Source organism: Camponotus vicinus, unplaced genomic scaffold, assembly GCF_025532165.1.
Source record: "Camponotus vicinus isolate PSW18456_S1 unplaced genomic scaffold, iyCamVici1.0 SCAF_6, whole genome shotgun sequence".
In the NCBI taxonomy this organism is placed as follows: Eukaryota; Metazoa; Arthropoda; class Insecta; order Hymenoptera; family Formicidae; genus Camponotus; species Camponotus vicinus.
This window is the reverse complement of record NW_028141978.1, coordinates 5,676,216-5,698,105: the sequence shown is the minus strand read 5'-3', so window position 1 is coordinate 5,698,105 and position 21,890 is coordinate 5,676,216. Positions and strand designations below refer to the sequence as shown.

Here is a 21,890-nt window from a genome sequence, read left to right as displayed (position 1 = left end):
ATATCTTTAATATTGTTTATTATATCTAGAATTTTTATGTTTATGTTTAGAATGATGAAAGCCGATTTTGATTCGTAAAAAAATGTAAATAGATTTACGTATAAATATTATTGCATTTATATTTATATAAAAATAATTTGTTTTAAAAATCTTAATCAAATTTTCGAAATCTTAATTTAAAAAAAGTCACGTTTATTAATATTTGTTCTTCACTTAATTAAAAACTTTTTGATAATTTAAAAATAGCTGTTATTATTATTGGCACTGTTGAAATGTCAATATCGTACAACTGTCACATCGCACAAGAGAAATTCTACTTGCTTTGTATTGTCTTCTTCCGTAAAATTATAAAGAGACTTACATACAGATAGATTGTAATTGCACATAATGGTAACCCTGATAAGCCTTACGATTTACAAATAACATGTGCATGATGAAAGCGGAGCGTCGCGATTGATTACAAAGCAGCGTTACATCATACTATAATTAATGTCATGAAGATTCTATAGAATTTCAAATTAGAGAATTGTGTCTACTATTACAAGAGCTTTCTAATTTGATTGATTCGAAACTTCAAGAAAGGAGGCATTTTCGATTGGCGATCGAAAGCTATATTCTCTATGTCTCTGTACATTGTTACAAACGTTAAGCGTTAGTTATAATCTTATAGGTAAATATATTTCTTACATTTCTTAAATATAAAAAATATATAACGTAACGTTATACAAACATAAATTACACCAACACGACTTTTTTAGCAATTTATTTCTAATTAATTTATAAATTATAAAATGGTTTTATAATTTAAAAATAAAATTAATATCCTAGCGCAAAATATTTGTCAAGTTTTAGTTAAACTGATTTAAGTATAAAAAAATAAGTTTAATTATATTAAATTAAATTAAAAATTAAGATAATCGTATATATAATATATGCAAAATAACACAGAGAAAATCGATATTTGGAATAATTTTATATTAGAACATAAGTAAACACAATCATTGCTATAAAATTAAACTGTAGGTATTCATGACTTTCTATTGTTCAATTGGAAAATGATAAAAAAACGAGGAACAATTGAACCGAATTTTCACTTAAGAGTGAGCCTATCGATCATCTACTTTTTGGGCACCTGGCCGCCACATGCAAGCAAATACCGGATTTTATATCTGCTTTATACCATTTGTAGTTTTATTTTCCTCTTGGGTATCTTGCTTGCCTCCGAGATAGCAAACGTGATCGCTAACTGGGGAGATATGTCGAAAATAATCGCATTTGCAACTATATTGATGACGAATTCTATTCACGCTTCCAAGGTCAAACGTGGTCATTATTAATTATGATTTTCTAGTAGAATGTATAGTATTACAAAGGATTCAATCATATATATATATATATATATATATATATATATATATATATATATATATATATATATATATGTATTTATTTATTCATTCATTTTGTTATAATTACATCTTAATTATATGTAAAATATTTTTACTTTAGCTTTATCGTATGTTTTCGTTATTAAGTGATAATAAATGTGAATTACAATTTTCTAATATTTTTATATTTAAAATTAATTATTAATTATTTTAGTTACTTTTAAATATATGTCTAGCACTAAGTATAAAGTTGAATCAAGGTGCGATGGTGGTGTAATGGTTAGCATAGTTGCCTTCCAAGCAGTTGATCCGGGTTCGATTCCCGGCCATCGCACACCAATCTTTTTTTACTCTTTTTAATATTTAATAAGATCTTCCGAGTAATTATAACAAATCCTTCTTAAAGATATTAAATTCTAATAATTTTTACAAGTTTAATATTTTCCCATCATTATATAAATAATCTTGTGCTTGTAACTTATAATTTTATTATTGTAATTATAACACATTTTATCATTATATTATATTATATATTAATATTTATAAAAATATTTATAAACCGTTTTAAATTTTTATTTAATTTCTATTGATTTATAATATTAATTACTTTTTATGTATATATCTTATATCATAAATTACTATTTATATTTATATATGCATATATGTGTATACATATGTGTAAATCTTCAGACAAATCAAGAGAAAAGAAAATAAATAAAATATTATCTCTAGGTGTTCATTCTTCTTCATCGTCAAGGACGGATACAGGCTCTTCTGGACATAGCTAACAGTCCCGCATTCAAGCGCCACGACAAGAAATATCAGGACCTCCTCACAAGCTATACGTGGAAAGGCATCTTTCATCATGCGGCTTATCAGAGCTTTGGCGCGATAGCGGTATTCTGTTGGGGTATCACCCCAATTGCCGATCTGATTGCCGGTCGTTCACGTCGATTGCCTATGGAGGGATGGTATCCTTACAATGTAACGAGAACGCCAGCGTTCGAGATTACCGCAGGGCATCAGGGCAGTGCAATCATAATCGCTTGCTTCCACAATGTAGCACTAGACACGCTGGTCACAGGTTTAATCACAGTTGCCTGTTGCCAATTGGCAATCTTGGAGCGAAATATCATGTCGATAGATAATGAAAAAAATATGCAGAGTGATAAGAACAAATTTCTAGACGAAGGGAAAGTCTTGTCCTATCAGCAACTCAAAAAATGTATTATGCATAGTAATATGATATTCTTGTAAGTTAAGATATACGAATATGTTCAAAAATATAATAGAAAAATATCGTAAAATTTAAGCATGGATAAATTTTTGGTTATTATGAATGAATTATATTAAATTGAATATATGGATAAATTATATTAAATTGAATAAAGAGATATGCACATGAAAAGAACATAAAAAAATTAAAAAAATCATGATTTTTTCATGTTGTATAATTATTATGTGACTATTGTATGCAAAATATTTAAAATGATTGGATAATTTATTACAAATTTAATGATTGCAAATTTATCTTACCATAATTATCGAAAATAAAAGAATCAAATTAATTATTTGTTTCCGCAATTTAACTTTGTACCAAATAATTAATTTACATATACATTGATTTGCAGTTTTACAAGGGAGATTCAAGACATCTTTAGTATTATCATCTTTTTCCAATTTCTTTCGAATTGTATTATCATTTGCCTGATTGCTTTCAATGTGTCGCAGGTAGAATAGTTTAATTTGTTTCAATCGACCTATGTACGCTCGGTACAGCTCGGGTCAACATGATCTATTGTGCTGTAGATGAAGGTTTATATCCCAGCAGTGCTGATCGGCTTGGTGACATACATGTGTTGTATGACGTATCAGATATTCATTTTCTGCTGGCACGGTAATGAGTTACATCTCCATGTAAGTATCTAAACCGATTTTCGCGATTAAATGCAAAAAAAGCACTCGTGATTTTTAGAGTACACGTATAGTGACGGCCGCGTATTCGAGCAACTGGTTCTCCAATAATGAAAGTTTCAAACGCAGCCTACAAATCATGATGCTAAGAGCTCATCGTCCATTCACTTTGAGCGCCGGTAATATTATGTTATTGTCATTGGATACTTTCGTAGAGGTTCGTAGTTTGTTAAAAATCTTTCATCAAATATTTAAAATAATATTCATTCAAGAAAATCCTCTGAAGATTAAAATTTTTTTTTAGAATCTGTAAAACATAAACATCAATTAATTCTCAATTCCACGATTCAGAAATTATTTTAACAAAACACATACATTGAAATTTTTATTGATTTTAAATATATTATTCAAATATATATCAGTAGTTTTAAGATTGTTTTTAATGTTAAAGTAATATTTTTAATTGTTTGTAACTAAGTTAATAATTTTCATGTATTTTAGATATTACGGATGTCCTATTCTATTTTTACAGTACTTCAAGGTTCTACTATTTAACGATGAATTCATCGTTAATACTGAATTTTATAGTTACATTATGTTTCCTTGAGATTACACAAGTTCAAAAAAATAGTATTAATATGTTTAGTTTTAATTAATATTATATATATTTATATCATTCTGTATATACAAAAATATATGTAAAAACTTTGTATATAAAAATATTTTTTTATGCTCTATTTGTGTATATAACTATAAATTATTATATATTATCAACACGACAAAAAATTATTGATCTTGTCTGTTTAGCATTGATAAATTTTACCGCGTACTATTACTTTTTTTTATTATTTCGCGATATTTATTTTGTTTATTAAACTTTTCGAAGAAATTTAGTAAATCAGTCTTTTCAGTTGATTATAGCGCTTCTACCATCACAGCAATGCCTTGGCCGCCGCCAATACAAGCGGAACCGATAGCAAACTTTCCAGCCTTCCGTCTCCTACAAAAAAATGTAGATAGAAAAACATACTCATATTAACAAAAATATACTTACATACCTAAGTTCATGCACCAAATGAGCAGTGATCCTGCTACCGGAAGCTGCCAATGGATGTCCCAAGGCAATAGCACCACCGTCCACATTCAATTTATTTAAATCAAGATTAAGATCCTTTGCACAAGCCAAAGTCTGTGCTCCAAATGCTTCATTGATCTGAGAAACATAACGTAATTAATACATAGCAAAGTAAATATGAATCTTAATCTACTATATTGTACATTATTTTTCACACTATTTATTTTTGCACTTTTATTAAAAAAATTTCAAACAAAATTGAAATTAAAAATTTCACCTCAACCAGTTCCATGTCATCAAGTGTTTTGCCAGTAAGATTAAGCAAGTTCTTGATTGCTGGTGCGGGACCAATTCCCATAATACTTGGTTCTACCCCAACAATGCTATATCCAATCAAACGCGCCAATGGTTTTAAGCCTTCTGTCTTGACTGCTTCTTCGCTTGCTAAAATAATAGCACCAGCACCATCGCAGATACCCTGAAGCAAAAAAAGAATGTGATTAAAATAATAAAAATTTAAAAGAATACAACATACACAAATATTGCTATATAAATGAATTAAAAGAAAAAGCAGCATTACCGATGCGGAACCAGCTGTTACTAATCCATCTTTTTGGAAAACTGGTTTTAGTTTAGTGAGGGTTTCTATTGTCGTTTGTGGACGTGGATGCTCATCCACATTGACAACTGCATCCTGTTTCTTAATTTTTACTTGTACAGGAGCTATTTCTTCATTAAAACGACCCGCATCATTAGCTGTAATATTATTTTTTTTTAGACACTCTTAAATTAGAGAAACTCTAGAAGTTTTTTTTCTATTAAGAAACAAAGATAAATTTAATAATGAATCTAATTTCGTTCTATTTATTTAATTTAATAGATATAATAAATAAAACTATTCATATTAATAAATAGGATACTATTGATATTTACCAGCTTTCCAACGCTGCTGACTATTTAAGGCAAACTGGTCAACCTCCTCCCTCTTTAAATTATATTGAGCACCTAGTTTTTCTGCAGTTACACCCATTGGCAAATTGCAATAGGTATCAAGTAATCCAAGCCAGAGTGAATCTTCAAAATCATGTTTTTGACCCAAAACAGTTCCATAACGAATGTTTCTCACAACAAAAGGAGCTTGACTCATGTTTTCTGCACCACCCGTTAAAACAATTTTTGACTCTCCTGTTAAAATGTTCTGTAAAAAATTATACATGCTGTTATAATAACTTTAATTTCTGTGTATTTTCTTAGATATATATTTATAATTAATATTTATAAATGCAATAATTATTTTATATATTTTCGATATTATATATGAATTTCTCTTTAAAATTTTGTTATAATAATGTTGGGCGTGTTCTATTTTTACAAATTAAATAATATTTTAAAAGTTGTGTTCTGAACCAACCTGAGCTCCACTAACAATTGATTGAAAACCAGAACCGCATAATCTATTTACACCAAATGCTGGCCTTTGTAATGGAATTCCTGATTTCAATAAAACATGCCTTGCTAAAAAATTCCCATCGGAAGATGATGACTGCAACAAAAGTGAACATAAGATCAATTTATAATTGCAAAAGAATTCATAATTATCAATTGTTGTAATGTAATATATTTACTGTCATGACATGTCCAAATATAACACTATCTATCTTCTCTGGTTTTAGACCTGCCGCTTGAATAGCAGCAGTTGAAGCAACAACTGACAAGTCAGTTGCGCTTTTATTCACAAATATGCCACCCATTGTACCAAATGGGGTGCGCTTTGCAGCAACAATAAAAACACCTGTAAAAGATTTCAATATCCTAATAATTAAAAAAAGAGCAAAACTTACATACATATCTTTTTCTTTTTAAAAAATTAGGGCATGCAATTAAAATAAACAGAGATATGTATGTACAGACTCTATATGTTTAAAACATGAATTCATTTGTTTTTAAATAATACACAGTGAAAACAAATGCAGCTTTAAAAGACAATTCTATTTCTAAATTGCGCATGTTTAAATCTCGCGATTCTTTACAAGAAAACTCTTTCTCTCATATTATTGATGATATATATATATATATATTTTAAAATAAAATAAAAAATATTTTTTCTCTCGATTTGCATATACCTTTTGTTAGGACGGACATCGTGGCAAGATATTTTCGTTTCTTTACCGATCTCTAGAATGCGGTATCACTGGATTGACGAAACACTCTTGGAACTGTTTAACGGGAATTTTATGAAAACAATGATATATTCACTTGTATAAGATTAAAGTCCACCCGTATATTAGTCAGCTGGTTATCGAAACGTATGTGCTGCATCATGGATGACATCGGGAGGGGGACGAATTGCCATGTTTGACTTTGACATCTACACGGACGTTTTTCTCGTTTCTTTATCATCTCGTAGACATGTACATATATTTTATATGCATGTAAAAAATTAAACGTTCAATAAATCATGACAATCAAATGCACAATTACATACATGCTATTTTTATATTGAAAATACTTTTCCCAAACTATGCAATTCAATGAGACTGATTTAATATTTTTTTTTACGTTCCTTTTAATTCGAAGTATGTATTGTCTCCTCCTTTATTATACCATGATTTATTCAGACACCTTGTATATATGTCGATAATGATTGTAAATAACCACTAGAATATTCCACAGTTCTTTTTCACTACACTTATCTATCATCTTTTGTCATAAATATAATTAGATTATAAATATTAAAAATGTAGTTAAAATCTTGTCATATCACACACTTTAAATATTGAATTTTATGCGATTTGCTTATATTTCACTACAGGTTGCTCCTTTTATTACATAGTTTTTGTTGCAATTACAAACTTTTTAAATGATAGATGTATGTAGATTTAATTTAATCAAAATCTTTCAGCAATTTTATATCTTCAATATATATTAAATTTTTAATTGCGAGAGGATAATACACATTACTTACCTGTTAAACAAATACAATTTTTAGAAGAAATATTTTATCAATATTTTACATTATACGCATTATATATTGTATTGTATACTATATTAGGTATTTATTTAACAATTTCTATTTCAGTCCAAGAAAGATAATATTACATCTTATTACTAAATATATAACCATAAGATTTAATATTTACAATAATTGTTAATTTTGGTGATGTAATTATTTTGCAATCTAATCAAACTGATATAAACTTTGAAATTTTTGCGACTTAATGTGATCATTATAATCAATTAGTAAAAAATAATCCATGTGCTATTATCTTATCGTGAGCATTTAATATGTATTTGTTGCTGATACAATTTTTAGAAATTATTTAAAAATATATACTTTTGAGATAGAGTTACTGACACAGTTTTAATATAGTTCAATATAATTAAGTGCTTTCATTCACAAAAACGTTTCGTTTTGGCACATTTCATCAAAAAGAAAAAACCAACAAAAAATAACTCAAAGATTCATATAGATTAGTATAAAGAATAAACATATTAAATATGTGATGTAGTCTCTTTTCTATTTCTTGTTATAAATAAAAATTTTTTCGTAGCATATAAATTATTACTACGAGAATTTGCACTTCTCCACATGCGTATACAGATAATTATTGTACTTGTCAAATCCCTGTCTTGATTCTAAAAGGAAAAAAAGAAAGACGAAGCTATACGTAAAACTCTAGCATGTGTGTTTTTTTTTACTTATCATTATAACTTAGGAGGAACGACAAGAAACAGCACGTTTACATTTATATTATAATAGGAAGATAATTATATATAATAATAATATGCCTGTTGTCTCTCAATTATCAACTACTTATATTAGCTCAAGATCCTAAATCTTCTTCTTGATATTCGGCGACACCGACTTGCTTCGCGCTATCCACTCCCTACGAAGTAATATATCATTTTGCATTTTTCATATTTTCAATCTTAATGTACATATACATATGTGTGTGTGTACACACACACACACACACACACACACATATATATATATATATATATATATATATATATATATATATATATATATATATATATATATATGATAAAAATATTTTCGTGAAGCGAAAGTTTACTTACATCTTCGAAAAACGTATGTATTTCTTGTGCTGCTTGTATCGATGAGAAGACTGCTTTCAGACCTCTTCTCACTGGAGGCTCTAAAGCGTAATCGATCCCACTCCAAATACATTCTTTGCCTTCCACCTTTGTGATAACATAAGATTAATAAGTAAAAGAAAAAATAAGATATAATAATACATAGAAAATTTAATTAACTATCGAGAAAATTATATATATATTTTTACTAAATATAAGTATTTAGTAAATATATATATATATATATATATATATATATATATATATATATATATATATAAATTTTCTCGATAGTTTATTTATATCAAAACATAATGCACTCAAATTCAGAAAAATACGAGATATAAATCTTCAAATTAAGCCAAATATAATTTAAATTATTTATTTCACATATCTTTTCATAAAAAATTACTTAAATCGCGTCTATTTTCAAAGATATTTAACATTTATATTACAAATTTTTCTTTCTTTCTTTCTATTATCTATCATTGCAGGAAAAGAAAGACTCTTATTTGCATTAAAGTTTAGAAACGTCATTGTTTAAATTGATTTTTGCATGTTATGACTTTATCGTATAAAATTAGCAGAAGAAAAAACAGGCTTACAATATATTACTCGTTTGTAAATACGATTATTACCTGCATCTCTGAATCCATGCTAATGATAGTATTACTTGCATACTCCTCCGAGTCATCGAGCTTCAGCAAGATTCTTTCCGCGTAAATTTCGGAATCATAATGAATCGCCAAATTTCCTAAGCCTACTATTTCCCATTTAGTTTCATTCGGCCATCTTGCAAATACAGTGGCACGTTTCTCAATTATGAGTATCATTTCCTGATCATCCTCATCGTCTTCCTCCTCATTTTCGTCATTTTCCTCTTCGTCATCTTCTGCTTCATTCACGTCGTTTCGATCGTGTTCTTCGCTCTCTTCCACTTCGCCGACACACCTTTCACCTATGCAGATAAAATCAACATAAAAAAGTGTATTTATATAATTTATATAATTTACATATAAGTATTACTCTTAAAACAATTTTAAATAAGAAACACACATATATATATGTACATATCATTGACAAGCAAACGATCACATTAAAGGAAATATTTGTGTAAAGAAACAACTATTACTAAACGCACTTAACGTGTAAAAGAGAAATCATAGATTATTATTATCACCTTGAGTATTTTTCTTTTCATGCAATTCTTGTTGAATCCTATCAATATGCGCCTTAAATTGCTGAGCCAAATCGGACGATTTAAATTTAACCGCTAATTGTTCGGCGCAGGGTTCTTGCTCAGCATAATTCATGCCGGCCCACATCCAAGCCTGATGCGATGTGGAGAGTGGACGAAACTCCACGTCGGGGGTGAGGAGAAAGTTACAAACGACCTTGTGAACTTGCTCGCGACGTAGCAGTAGCCGGTAGCTGCCGTGACCCGCATGATACAGAATCTTCATTTCACCCACACCGCGCTCCTTCCACTCCTTCGTAGCGTTATCGTATCTATATAACTTGGCTCTATTGCAGAACACTGTAAACACAATTTAAATTATATCATATCTTAGGATTAAATGACGATATTGTAATCTATCACTTGTGAATAACACTCTTAAGCAAGTATAGTTTTATTATTATCTCTCTCTCTCATATTATTACTAATTAATTGACAAATTTTTGACCCTATAATTAACGTATTTATTTTTTTGATAAATTAAATTTTCTTTGTTAACTAAAAGGAAAAATAATGGCGTAGAAGCGTATATACAATACAAACTACAAATAACTTTGGCTTGATAAGGATATATTCGATAAGTCAGATGGTTTGATATTTAACAACAGATATAAAAATTTTTCAAATAAAATATATATATATTTAAAAATATATGTTTAATGCAATATACCTTTCTCTTCATCTTCTTCGCCAGTTCGTACTTCAATGGCATCTGGTAAAGGTACAATAGGTTCAAAATGAGGATCGTGCTCCTGTTCGTTATCCACTTCACCGTCATCCTCTTCATTATCCTCTTTTTGCGTGGAATCTTGCGATTTATTCTGAACAGTTGCTGAGCTATTCAGTGATGACGATGTGGTAGATTTTGAACCAAACACCGCTGATCCCGCACCGGCGAATGAAAAGTTAGGATCTGAAAGAAGTATCAATTCAAGATTTTATCATAATAAATTTGACATTATACAATTGGATATAAAAAGAGTAAAAATTATTGATAACGTTTTTAATGAAGAAACGACAAATTTTTATTAACAAACAATTTTAATTAATGTCAATATCAATCTATTTGAATAGCAAATAATTAATGATTTTGTTGCGTGATTTTGTAACGTACCAACTTTGAAGGCTTCTGGTTTTGCCGCCGCCGAAGCAAGTGCCATAAACGATACGGTGTTCTTAGAGAAGAAAGGGCTGTCGTCATTTTTTTGGGTATTATCTGACGGTTTTGTTTCGAAGACATTTGATGTTGTCGTTGTGGTTGTCGCGCTAAAGATGTTCGTCGTTGCCGGTGATGTACTAAAGATATTCGTCATTGCCGGTGGTGCATTAAAGATGTTCGTCGCCATCGTTGCCGGTGGTGCATTAAAGATGTTCGTCATCATTGCCGGTGTTGTATTAAAAATGCTTGTCGTCATTGTAGAATTACCGAATGATGAAGCACCAAACGTCATCTTGGAAAAGGTAGTGTTAGTATTGAACACCGAGTTATTCGACAGATTAACTGCTGATGTAGCGGCGGTAGTGTCGTTCGCTTTGGAAGTTGGTTGTGTGATTGCCGAACCGAACAGACCAGTTCCAAACGAAGAACCAGTTCCCATGGTAGTAGTTATGGTCGATGAGGATGTCTTCGGAATGGAATTCGTCGTCGTAGCGGCAGTAGAAGTTGTCTTCGCGACGTTGAAGGAATTACCATCGCTGTTCCCTCCGAATATAGACGTTTTCGACAAAGTCGCATTCGTGGCGCTGCCGAAAATATTTTTGCCAGTATCTAAGTTGAAAGTAGGCGTTTTAAATGTGGCGTTAAATATGGACGCGGTCGATGTCGTTTGGCCAAATATCGATTGAACAGCTGTATTAGAAGTAGTTGTTTGCGCGGTTTCAACATTGGAAGGACTGCAGATCTTGACATTCTCAAGCGAAGTACTTGTCGCGGTTTCGCTGTTGCTGAACTGCAAATTCATGCCAAATGAGAAAGTTGTAGTTTTTTTATCGTTAAACAGCTTTAGATCGCCAGTACCAAAGCTCATTGCGGAACTGTCAAAAATGCTCGATGTGGTCGAAGATGACATGAACGTTGTTGGATTAAGTGTCGTGAAAGAAAATCCATTTTTTACAGACGTAGGCTGCGTTACATTTTGAGTAGTATCAATACTTTTAGAGTCGCCCGACATAGTCACATTTGGAGCGAGTTTCAGTAAAGTTATCGTCTTCTCTTCCGATGTGGGCCTCCAACTCGTTGAATCTTGTGTTGTAGCAACATCCGGGTATAATACTATACTCGGTTTTCTACAGCCTCTGCAGCCGGGACAATCTTCTTTTTGTTTATAAGCATAAAAGTTCTCTGGTAACTGTAATTCTAAGGCAGCCGCTTTCTCTTCTGAAGTGACTTTGGTCTCGTAGATGATTTCTACTTCTTCGACTGGTGAGCAGTTTGTCTGTGTCGGTGTTTTTGTTGTTGCAGACTTATCCACTTTTTCGCTTTTGCTGCTAGTTAATGATAAGTTAGATATAACATTCTTTCTGGCATCATCAATTACTTTTTTGAAATTCGTCGCGATCTCGGATGTTTTGAAACGACAAGCAAACTGCATATACTCGATCTCGCCATCGCTATAATCCGCCGTAGTCCACAGCCATGTTTTCTCGTCTTTCGGTGTGAACTCTAATTCGCTGGACAAATGATGATTCAGGCACAGTTTCAACACGTGGTCCCGTCGCATGATCAACCGCAGTTTGCCAGTCTCCTTGTGACGTAGCAACTTAATGTCACCTAATCCACGTTCTTTCCATTCTTTCACCGTAGTGTCAAATCTAAACAGCTTCGCCCGATGACTGTAGAGCACTTCCTCGTCCTCTTCGCCGGTTTTCACCTCGATTTTGTCCGGTAATGGGATAACTGGCGAGAAATGAACGTCTTCACTTTCTACTACCTCATCCTCACTGGTCTCGCCACCGCCACCGCCAGGTGATTTAGCCGGTGACTTGGCTGCAAAGTTAAAGCCGAACGACTTGGTGGGAGAACCGAAAGTAAATGGTGAGTCACCCGAGTTAGTAGTGGTTTTCACAGGCATACCAAACACGAAGTTGGCCGTTTTCGCACTATCAACCGTACTTTTATCCTCTGTTTTCAGCATCCGAAAACTGAAACCGGTATCAGTAGTCTCCTTGGCGGCGTCCTTAGGAATACCGAAAGAGAACTTGGTTTTAGGCGGCGATGCGTTGGAAGAAGACACTTGGAAGATGTTGGTCTGCTGCGGCTTGGGCGGTTGTGACGGATCCTTAGGCTTATCACAGGCAACGCAATAGATGTTTGTGCTGAAACTGGTGATATGGCAGTTCGGACAGGTCCAGGAACTGGAGGGCGATTTAAACAATTCTGCCAATGGCAGTTTGTCGGAATCGATAGGCTTGTTATTAGCGATTGTAGAGCTGCTCTTGTGACTCGCTGTCGAAGCTGGTGACAGAGCGTTGCAAGCTACGCATTTCATATCTGTAGCTTTGTTTCTAATATAACAGCTGCTGCATTCCCAGGAACCAACTGGCGGCTTGAATAGTTGTGACCACAATGTTGCGGAATGAGGCTTTACCTGTACGTTTTGATCCTTGTTGTCGCTCGACGATGCTTTCTTCTCAAGTTCCTTCGCAACTTCATTCGGATTGCAGCCCTTGGCTAGCTTTTGCTGACAGCTCGATATGGTATTATAGAACAGTGAAGCTAATTCCGAAATGTTGAAGGTTGCGGCGTGTAATGACCAAGTTTTACCAGGTTCCTTGATATCTCCCGGAACGGTCCAATTAACAACTGTAGTACCGTTCTTATATGTAAATGCCATATCCAGGGGTATTCCATGACCATAAACCTTGGAGCTTTTGTCGTCCGTCAATAACAAACGAATCTTACCGGATTTCGTGTCCAATAATAGTATTATTGGTCCTGTACCTTTATTTTTCCATTTGCTGTTGCTGCTACATTGACATTGAAGACTTGCTGTTCCATTAAATAATTTCCATTCATTTTCAGACTGCGGCTGTATTTCTTCGTTGACTCCCGATTTTATAGCGCCAGGTGGTGGCAAACGAGGTCTCCTCAATGCCGTGGAATTCTGACCAGACGTTGCGGACGAGGTAAATATCGGTGATGCGTTGGGCGTTACACTCAAATCAGAGGGCTGCGAAATCGTTGCCGGAGTTGAGAAAAGAAATTTTGCCGATTGCGTCGAGGTGCTCGTTACGGTGGTTGTTGTGATTTTTGCAATTTCAGATTTATTATGTGACTTGAACGTAAATCCGCTGAACGGACTGACTTTCGGCGCTTCTTCAGATTTCTTAGAGTCAGTTACCTCGACATCTTTAACTTCCTGAATGATGGGTTTTGAACTGAAAGAAAATCCTCCTAGCGTTGTCGTGCCTGGTTTTGATTTGTCCGATGCTGCTTCTGTTGTTGGAATTATCTTAGCTTGTTGCAGTTGTGCTTTGTGAATCTGGGACGAATCATTGGAGGAAGGGGTAGAAGTTTTATCAGCGATTTTTTCCGAAGATGTTGCAGTCAAGCCGAGTTTCGCTTGATCAAAGACCTCCTTGAATGCCATCGCTTCTTCAGTGGTCTTGAACTTGATACAAAGTTTCTCCAGCTTTACTTCCTCGTCGGCAAAGTCATTAGCTACCCAAAACAAGGCCTTGTTGTTGTTTGACATGGGAGTCAATTCCATATCTGGTCTCAGCATGTGATTCGCACAAATCTTTAGAATTTGATCGCGACGCATCAGCAAGCGTACCTTACCCTCTACATTGCGTAGCAGTTTTACATAACCGACGCCACGCTCCTTCCATTCCTTATCGACAAAACGGAATAGCTTGGCCCGACTGCAATATAGAGTATCCTCGTCCTCTTCACCGGTAGTAACTTTCACCTTTGCGGGCAAAGGTATGACCGGCACGAAATCTGGTATCGGATCGTGTTCTTGTTCGCATATTTCCGCGGATGTGTTTGGCGATTCAATTGGTTCATAGATAGGCTTGGCGATATTATCTGCTTTATCAAGTGTCTTAATATTAGTAGCATTATTCTGAGCATTTAACAAAGTATTTAACAAAGTATTGCTGAAAGTTGTATTGGTTGTGACCGTAGATGGCGTACTGGATGTTGTTAAATTAGCGTACATTGGTGATATGTTGATGTTAGTTGGTGTTACATAGATAGTAGTCGGCGGTAAATTGACAGTAGTTGGTATAGTGGCCTGCGAAGGCATGGCAATCTGGTAACAATGTGGTGCGTTCGATGATGACGATTTCGTCGTCATTGTTGTTGACGCTGTAGCTATCGTTACCGTAGTTGCTGTCGTTATAGGTGTGGAAAAAGTGACAACTGCTCCTCCTCCCAATCGATACTGCGGTGGTATTGTGACACTTAAGGTCGGTTGAATGGATGGCACTGTGGTCGGTAGTGTATCGGATGTTGTGATAACCACGTTCACAGGCGGTGCCTTGTTTACTGGTGCATCTTTGATGATTGTTGTCGTTGTTGTTATCGTCGTCTCAGGTTTCGTCCGCGGAGTCTCGATTTTCTGTTGCAGCGGTTGCATCTGCAATGGCGGATTCGTCGCGGCTGCTGCCGGCATAAGATCGGGCAGTTGCGAAGAAAGCGTCGATGCGAAAAGTCCTTGCTGCAACGGATTATCCGGCACTTTTGATTGATTGGGATACAGCACTGGCATTGGATAAACAGTATGCGGATATAAGGATGATATAGCCGCTTGAGCATTCGGATCGGTAAATGGTATTCCACCCTGATAATTCCATCCTTGGAAAGCGGCGGCGGCAGCCGCGGAAGGATATACTAGCGACGAATAAGGATGCCGAGCGTGCTGGGATGCGAATATATTTCCGGAAATCGAAGACGCCGGTCCGGTTGGTTGATTCTGGTAGCTCAAATCGGCATACTCGTCATCGTCGAGGACGTAGAAATCATCGGGCTCGACGGCGGGATTGACGTTCTGTTGCTGTACACGCTGCTGCTGCTGCTGCTGTTGTTGCTTCTGATTTTCTTTACGCGATTCTACCACCTCTTTCGTTAGAGTTTCCACTTTCTCATTTAACGTCTTTATTTGTATCGTCATGTTCTTCATTTGTTCCATCAGCTCCTGCATCTCATTATCCCGGGATTGCACGATTTGACGTATTTGAGCATCAAGACGCTCCGGACTTGGACGTGCTTCCGTACGATTCTTCGATAGATTCAAGTAATCTTGGTATTGCAGTCTACATGGTGTACTGGCATGACGTGGCGTACGATGAGCATTCCTTTGAGGAGTGCTCAACATATTCGAGTTATTACCGACTGGTAATGTAGTTAGCAATGTTGGATTTGTGACTGTATGATCCACGGCGCTGTGAGTGGGCGAATAACTCTCGTCGGATATATTATCGATGTCATTCCTACTCAAATCGCCTCTTCCCAGATCTGGATCTATCCTTTTTAACTCGTTTTCGATGTCAGTGATATGAGTACCAAGCTCAGCATTCAGCGGATGCTTGGGATTCGTGCCAGGACTACGAAGCCGGTCCAATGTGAGATAGAAGCAGTTTCTTGCCTTCGTTAACATTATGACGTGTTGCGATCGCATTTCTGATGTTAGACTTTCACGAGGCGTAGAATTTACTATCTCGTCCGCGAACATTTTGTAGATTTGTGCTTGCTGGAACGATGCCTCCGGACATTTCAGCGCCTGAAGAGCGTCGATTGCCTGCTCGTATTGCTTGTCGCGCATGAGCCGCTGTGCCAGCAACAACTTGCCTTCTTCAAGGGCATTTGTTAATTCAAAGTTATTCATCTCTTTGCCCTGATAGTTAAACAGCTTCGACGATGACATACGTAAAGTTTGATTATTCTGCAATCTCTCCAACAGCGGTATAACAGCGGTCCAGTACAACTCGGAACGTGTTTCCCATCTAGGAATGTAGCCATTCTCCGCATCTTTCTCTTTCATCATCTTAGCGCGATAGTGAAACATGCGTGCCAGATGCACCAACAACACTGGATGCATACCGTGATTGCCAATGCAACGAACGACTTCCAAACCCTGCTGCAATTCTTGCCGCAGTTCGCCGATATCGCTGTCTACATCTTGACGTTTAGAACACATTTTATATGCCGCGGACCACCATTTTTCTTGATTGCTGGTAGATAACGTTGCGGTCAAATCAACCGGCAATGTCGGCAATCTCTCAGGATTCATGAAACTACCGAGTTGTTGTTCCTCCAGAACGGCGGAAGAGCAGAGTATTGCTGCATTGAGAAATGCGTCGATATCGAGAAGACATAGAGTATCAGGTGCTGCCTGATTTGTATTGAATACTGAAAATTGTAGTGATGGAAATACACGCGAATATTGATCTGGATATGGAGCGTCTTTGTGCTGAGGTCGATTCTCCATTCCGAACCAGATTTGATGATGCAAAGAAGACGGCCATACTTCTTGTGCGACTGTAAACAATCAATCATGAGCTTATTATATTTTAAGATTGTTTTAAATTATTGTTTTATTTAATGATTTATGATTAAAAATTATTGCTCAAATTAAATTTAAAATTATAACTTTGAATATAATTCATTATTATTACAGAAGTCTTAGAACAAATATGTAATTTAAATGTGTATATGTATTATTATACATATTCTCATACATATGTTATAAAATAATAGATAATATAATTATACTATACTTATATTATTATAATTATACTACAAATCTGCATTGTTAAAATTTTTGTATATTTAAAGGAATTATTATACATACTTTGACTGTAATGTCTTAGTTGACTTGCAGTGCAAAAACGTAAAGGTGGGTCAGAAGCTGAATAGTTGCAAAAAAATGAACTCTGCATATGATCGAGATGTGTTCTAGTTACGAAAATTCTCTAAAAAAATACAAAAGTACGTTTAAGATAGTATATATCTAATTAGAAAAAATTCGCATATAATTTAATTAGATTTATACCTGATAGATACGCTCTCTCCAGAGTCCTGTACAAAATTTATCAATTCTATCCAATAGCTTCTTTGTATCATCTCTGGCATAATTTTGAAGAATATAACCTAAAAAGAAAGGAACGTATTAGCAAAGATATTTAATGTTTAAAAAGTTTGCGAGACGTCTCTTACATACCAGCTTGACAGCATCGATACGCGGCTTCTTTAATCCATATATTTAATTGATTTTTAGATGCGTCATCTTCGAGATGTATACTCGTACGCGTTTCCAGCGGAGCCATATGTAAAGCGATTAATAACAGAGGCGCACATAATCTTCCCGCTTCGCTCCAGCTACCTTGTTCGCGTTTCGTTTTGCGCAGTAATAAACACGCCAAATGGAAATGTAATTGACCCCACATATGCATAAACAAGTGCTCCGTAAAGGCATGCTGTTTAGAAAAGTTCTTTAGCTCCATCTCGTATAGGTTTTGATCAAAACTGAAATAATTTTTGTTTTATAAGCATCACCAAAATAAATATATATAAAGAATATATATTATTTATGCAATTCCCATATTTTGTTACAAATTAATTTTCTATCAGCTTTAGTTTTCTCATTATTATTCTATCACTTTTCAAATTATATAATACACAGTTTAACTTAAACTATATATTATTAAATATACATACTTGAATACTGCTTGTGTTGCTTCTGAAAGGCTTTTCTTTATTTCACTGCCTTGTTCCTTAAGACATAGTGCTGCATATCTATCTGATACAGATATATAGAGAAACCAGAAGGACCAATCAAAAGATTTAGTCTCTTTACATTTTGTTAATAACTCGTATAGTAGCTGATACCACACAATGCTGTTTCTATGACGAACATCAGCTTCCACACTAACGGCATATTCATAAGCTTTATCAAATTTGCGCTCCAACATATAATGATTTAACAATTTTATGGGAAGCTGGACATCATTTGGTCTCGCAATCAATTCAGCTAAAAAATTATTTATACATATATTAGTTTTCTATCAGTAATCAATCTTTATTATTCAAATAAATGATATTTATTTACATTTAATGAGTTTTTCGAAATCCTCAGTGCTATTGTTTGGTCTCTTTATAGTCAACAATTTCTCTTTCAATTGAAAAACTACTGGATGATGTGGAAATTGTCTATCAGCTCTATCTACCCAATATTCTACTTTATTAACATCCATTCCTATATCCAAGTCAGCCAATAATTCACATACTATAAAATTAAAAAAAAAAAGTTATATAATAAATCCATTGTACACTGTTGCAAAAATATTTAAAGTATAAGAGCAATATTTACAGATACTAATTTTTTACCTTTTAAGACAAGATCATCCTGTCTGCCTTCAAGTTCAAGAGAAATTTTGTACTCATTAAAAGCTGCTTCCTTTTGGCCAAGAGCCTCATATGCTTGACCCAATAACTTATGTGCACTAGCTGAACCATCTCGTACTCCTAAATAATTAGATACATATCTTTTTGTGGATTCATAATCACCTACTTGATAATACAGTTTGGCAACATTATAACAACGAAGATCTTTCTGTAAACAAAATTAAAGAGCAATATTAGATATTAGATTTAAATTAAAGAGAGATATTAGATATTAGATTTTAATTCACCCACACACAAATTCAGAAATAAATTAAAAGTTCAAAGATATTTAAAAATATAATATACTTAACGTAATTTTTTTATAACAATAAATTATATTTGAAATATTCAGAATTTTTCAGATAAATTTTTTTATTATGATATTAAATAATTACATTTTATTTTATATATATATTTATATATATATATATATATATATATATATATATATATATATATATATATATACATATATAATCTGATTCTCTCCCTTGCAATTTTTTCAGTAATTTTTATCTTTAAAATAAATTAATAAAGTAATGAAAACTTTAAATAAAAACTAAATATCTACTATTATCTACTAATTAATTTACTAATTTACTAATTAACATCTACTAATTATTTTCCTGAAAAAGGACAAAAAATTGCATCAGAAATTCAGGATTTCGAAATTATATTTTCATCGCGAATATTTGAAACCAATTTAAAAGATGGCAATCGGGCAAACGTCGCCCTTACGAGACATACATAGTATATATACATGTATATGTCATATGATGTCTAATGTGACTGTGTTAAATAAATATAAATACATTTGTCTTCTCAATTGTAAAAAAAAACCACTCGAGATTCAAGATTTCCACGAAGAATAAATCTACCACAAATAGACATTGAGAGGGGTGATTGTATCGCGACGACGATTTCCCGCGAAAATTCGCCATCATCGTACGTTGCATGTCTGGCTTTGACGATTCAAGGTCTCCGATGCATCATATCTGCCGGGACGATATCGCGTGAGGTAGGCTATCGATAACGCGTTCCAGATCAATGTAGCCGATCGTTATTGTCGTCATAAAAATGATACGGAACCCTCGTTCGTTAGCCGTGCGAAAATAAGAGAGGAAGAGGAGCAAAAAAAAGTAGATTTTCGCGCACCGATCAAGTAACCTCACCTCGTTCTCGTTTCGTAGCTTGCTGAAGACATTTTGGACGTGACGATCGACGTCCTTCTTCGAGCGAAACATGCTGTCAGCTGGCTGGATACCGGCCGGTTCAGGCGCCTTCACTCTCTCGTCGCGTATTAATGATCGCCACTAATCTCGTTCGACTATTTGTACGTACACTTCATCCACAACGGTCATCGCACGCGAATTCACTCGCACAACTCACGTCTCTTTCAAACGGCTTCGTTGTATTCAATGGCACCAATCGCGGCGGTCGATGACGCGAATATTCCCTAGGAACCTCGAAAGAAAAAAAATGTAGATCTGTCATTCGTTGAATTGATCATATACAGTATACATCTATGAATCATGATGCGATATTTTGCTTTGCTATGATATTGATATTGTTTATTGTTACTTCTTATTACGATATATTTTCCTTCGGTGTCGAAAATTAGGAATATGGTAGAGGAAATTATTAATTCTAACAATAAACCGAAAGTAAGAATATCTGACAATGAGATATCTGTTGCTAAGTTTTTTACATACGCGAAATAAAAGTTTCTTCTACGACATAAATTATTTATCATATTGCAGAACAAAACAGCTCGACCTCGCCCGGTATACTTGTGGAATGTGTTAGACGTACAAAAGTGGTTGAGACGACATTGCAGTGATTATTATCAGCTGTACCATGAAAAGTTTCTGCATGTGAGCACTCTTTGTCAAATCTGCTCGTTCAATCCATAAATTTCTTTCAAATTTCATTTTCTTCTCTAATAAATGTATTTATATTTATTATAAAATTATATTATTTATTATAAAATATTATGATCGAGATTTTTTAATAATTTCTTATCTGAAAACGATGCAGTTAGAAATAAATTGGAAAATAAAAACAGTTTCTATCTCTCTTTTTAAGCATGATATTACGGGAAGAGTATTGTTAAGAATAAACGAAAATATTTTGCTGCGGCTTGGTGTCGATAATGAGCAGCACAGGATGGACATATGGAGAGAAATTATGAAATTGCATCTTAAAACAGATATGTTAGAAATTAGGGATATAGAGCGACGCAATAATATGAATTTTGACTAAACTTACATGCAAAACTTTTATATATTTTACAGTTATATTTTTATATGTATTGTATAGTATACATTTGACATGATTTACAAAAATAAAGAAGATTGATCTCTAATAGTGTATGTATTTATTTTCTAATATAATTTATCTTACGAATACAGAAAGTTTGCAGACCTTTGTTAAAGATTAATCATGGAGACAAAAGTAGTCTTTTAATAAAATTGGAGATGAAACATATAAAATATGTCGGTTGTGTGGCAAAGAATCAGAGTGCTATGTTCCAATTTTTGAGAAAAACAATTACTATATTCTAGAAAAAATAAGCAGATGTTTACCAATTATAAAAATGTGCAATCTAAAGAACAAGTTTAATTATGAGATTTATTGCTTTTTTTCACTGATATAAATAAGATAAACACAAAACACATGACATGTAATATAATACGTTACAATATAGTTATATTAATATTTCTATTTTTTGTTTCTTTAATATAAATATGTGATTTGTAAGATTTATAAAGATTAACTATCTTTTAA

General features: G+C 33.6%; 4 protein-coding genes and 1 non-coding gene across 6 annotated transcripts; 3 read left to right on the top strand and 2 right to left on the bottom strand.

The window, feature by feature from the left end:
- Positions 1-1,036: 1,036 nt before the first annotated feature.
- LOC145972820 (4-vinylanisole receptor) lies at positions 1,037-3,904 on the top strand. Its single transcript, XM_083101806.1, has 6 exons — positions 1,037-1,316; positions 2,121-2,641; positions 3,020-3,119; positions 3,198-3,305; positions 3,364-3,519; positions 3,804-3,904. The coding sequence occupies exons 1-6, from the start codon at positions 1,056-1,058 to the stop codon at positions 3,855-3,857; spliced, it is 1,200 nt and encodes a 399-aa protein (XP_082957932.1). The 5' UTR covers positions 1,037-1,055; the 3' UTR covers positions 3,858-3,904.
- Trnag-ucc (transfer RNA glycine (anticodon UCC)) lies at positions 1,651-1,722 on the top strand. The gene has a single exon. It is a non-coding gene; the product is annotated as a tRNA-Gly (tRNA).
- Positions 3,905-3,943: 39 nt separating the features above from the next.
- Yip2 (yippee interacting protein 2) lies at positions 3,944-6,735 on the bottom strand. The gene is made up of 8 exons (XM_083101805.1): positions 6,501-6,735; positions 6,003-6,169; positions 5,789-5,920; positions 5,311-5,575; positions 4,958-5,133; positions 4,655-4,855; positions 4,361-4,515; positions 3,944-4,302 (listed from the first exon to the last, which is right to left on the bottom strand). Exons 1-8 carry the CDS (start codon positions 6,517-6,519, stop codon positions 4,218-4,220), a joined length of 1,200 nt encoding a protein of 399 aa, XP_082957931.1. The 5' UTR covers positions 6,520-6,735; the 3' UTR covers positions 3,944-4,217.
- A 1,139-nt stretch (positions 6,736-7,874) lies between these two features.
- Positions 7,875-20,683, bottom strand: LOC145972697 (E3 SUMO-protein ligase RanBP2). Of its 2 annotated transcripts, none has more exons than XM_083101488.1 (13): positions 20,276-20,683; positions 19,047-19,272; positions 18,769-18,945; positions 18,378-18,690; positions 17,881-18,185; positions 17,713-17,810; positions 17,512-17,632; positions 10,830-17,198; positions 10,386-10,628; positions 9,659-10,015; positions 9,117-9,436; positions 8,461-8,586; positions 7,875-8,264 (listed from the first exon to the last, which is right to left on the bottom strand). In XM_083101488.1, the coding sequence occupies exons 1-13, from the start codon at positions 20,345-20,347 to the stop codon at positions 8,202-8,204; spliced, it is 8,790 nt and encodes a 2,929-aa protein (XP_082957614.1). In that variant the 5' UTR covers positions 20,348-20,683; the 3' UTR covers positions 7,875-8,201. The 2 variants fall into 2 exon arrangements, with proteins under 2 accessions (XP_082957614.1, XP_082957615.1); XM_083101489.1 differs by having other exon boundaries at positions 19,047-19,184; positions 20,276-20,608.
- On the top strand, positions 20,594-21,468 carry Ave (sterile alpha motif domain-containing protein aveugle). Its single transcript, XM_083101491.1, has 3 exons — positions 20,594-20,767; positions 20,864-20,977; positions 21,189-21,468. Exons 1-3 carry the CDS (start codon positions 20,729-20,731, stop codon positions 21,363-21,365), a joined length of 330 nt encoding a protein of 109 aa, XP_082957617.1. The 5' UTR covers positions 20,594-20,728; the 3' UTR covers positions 21,366-21,468.
- The last annotated feature ends 422 nt before the right edge of the window (positions 21,469-21,890 follow it).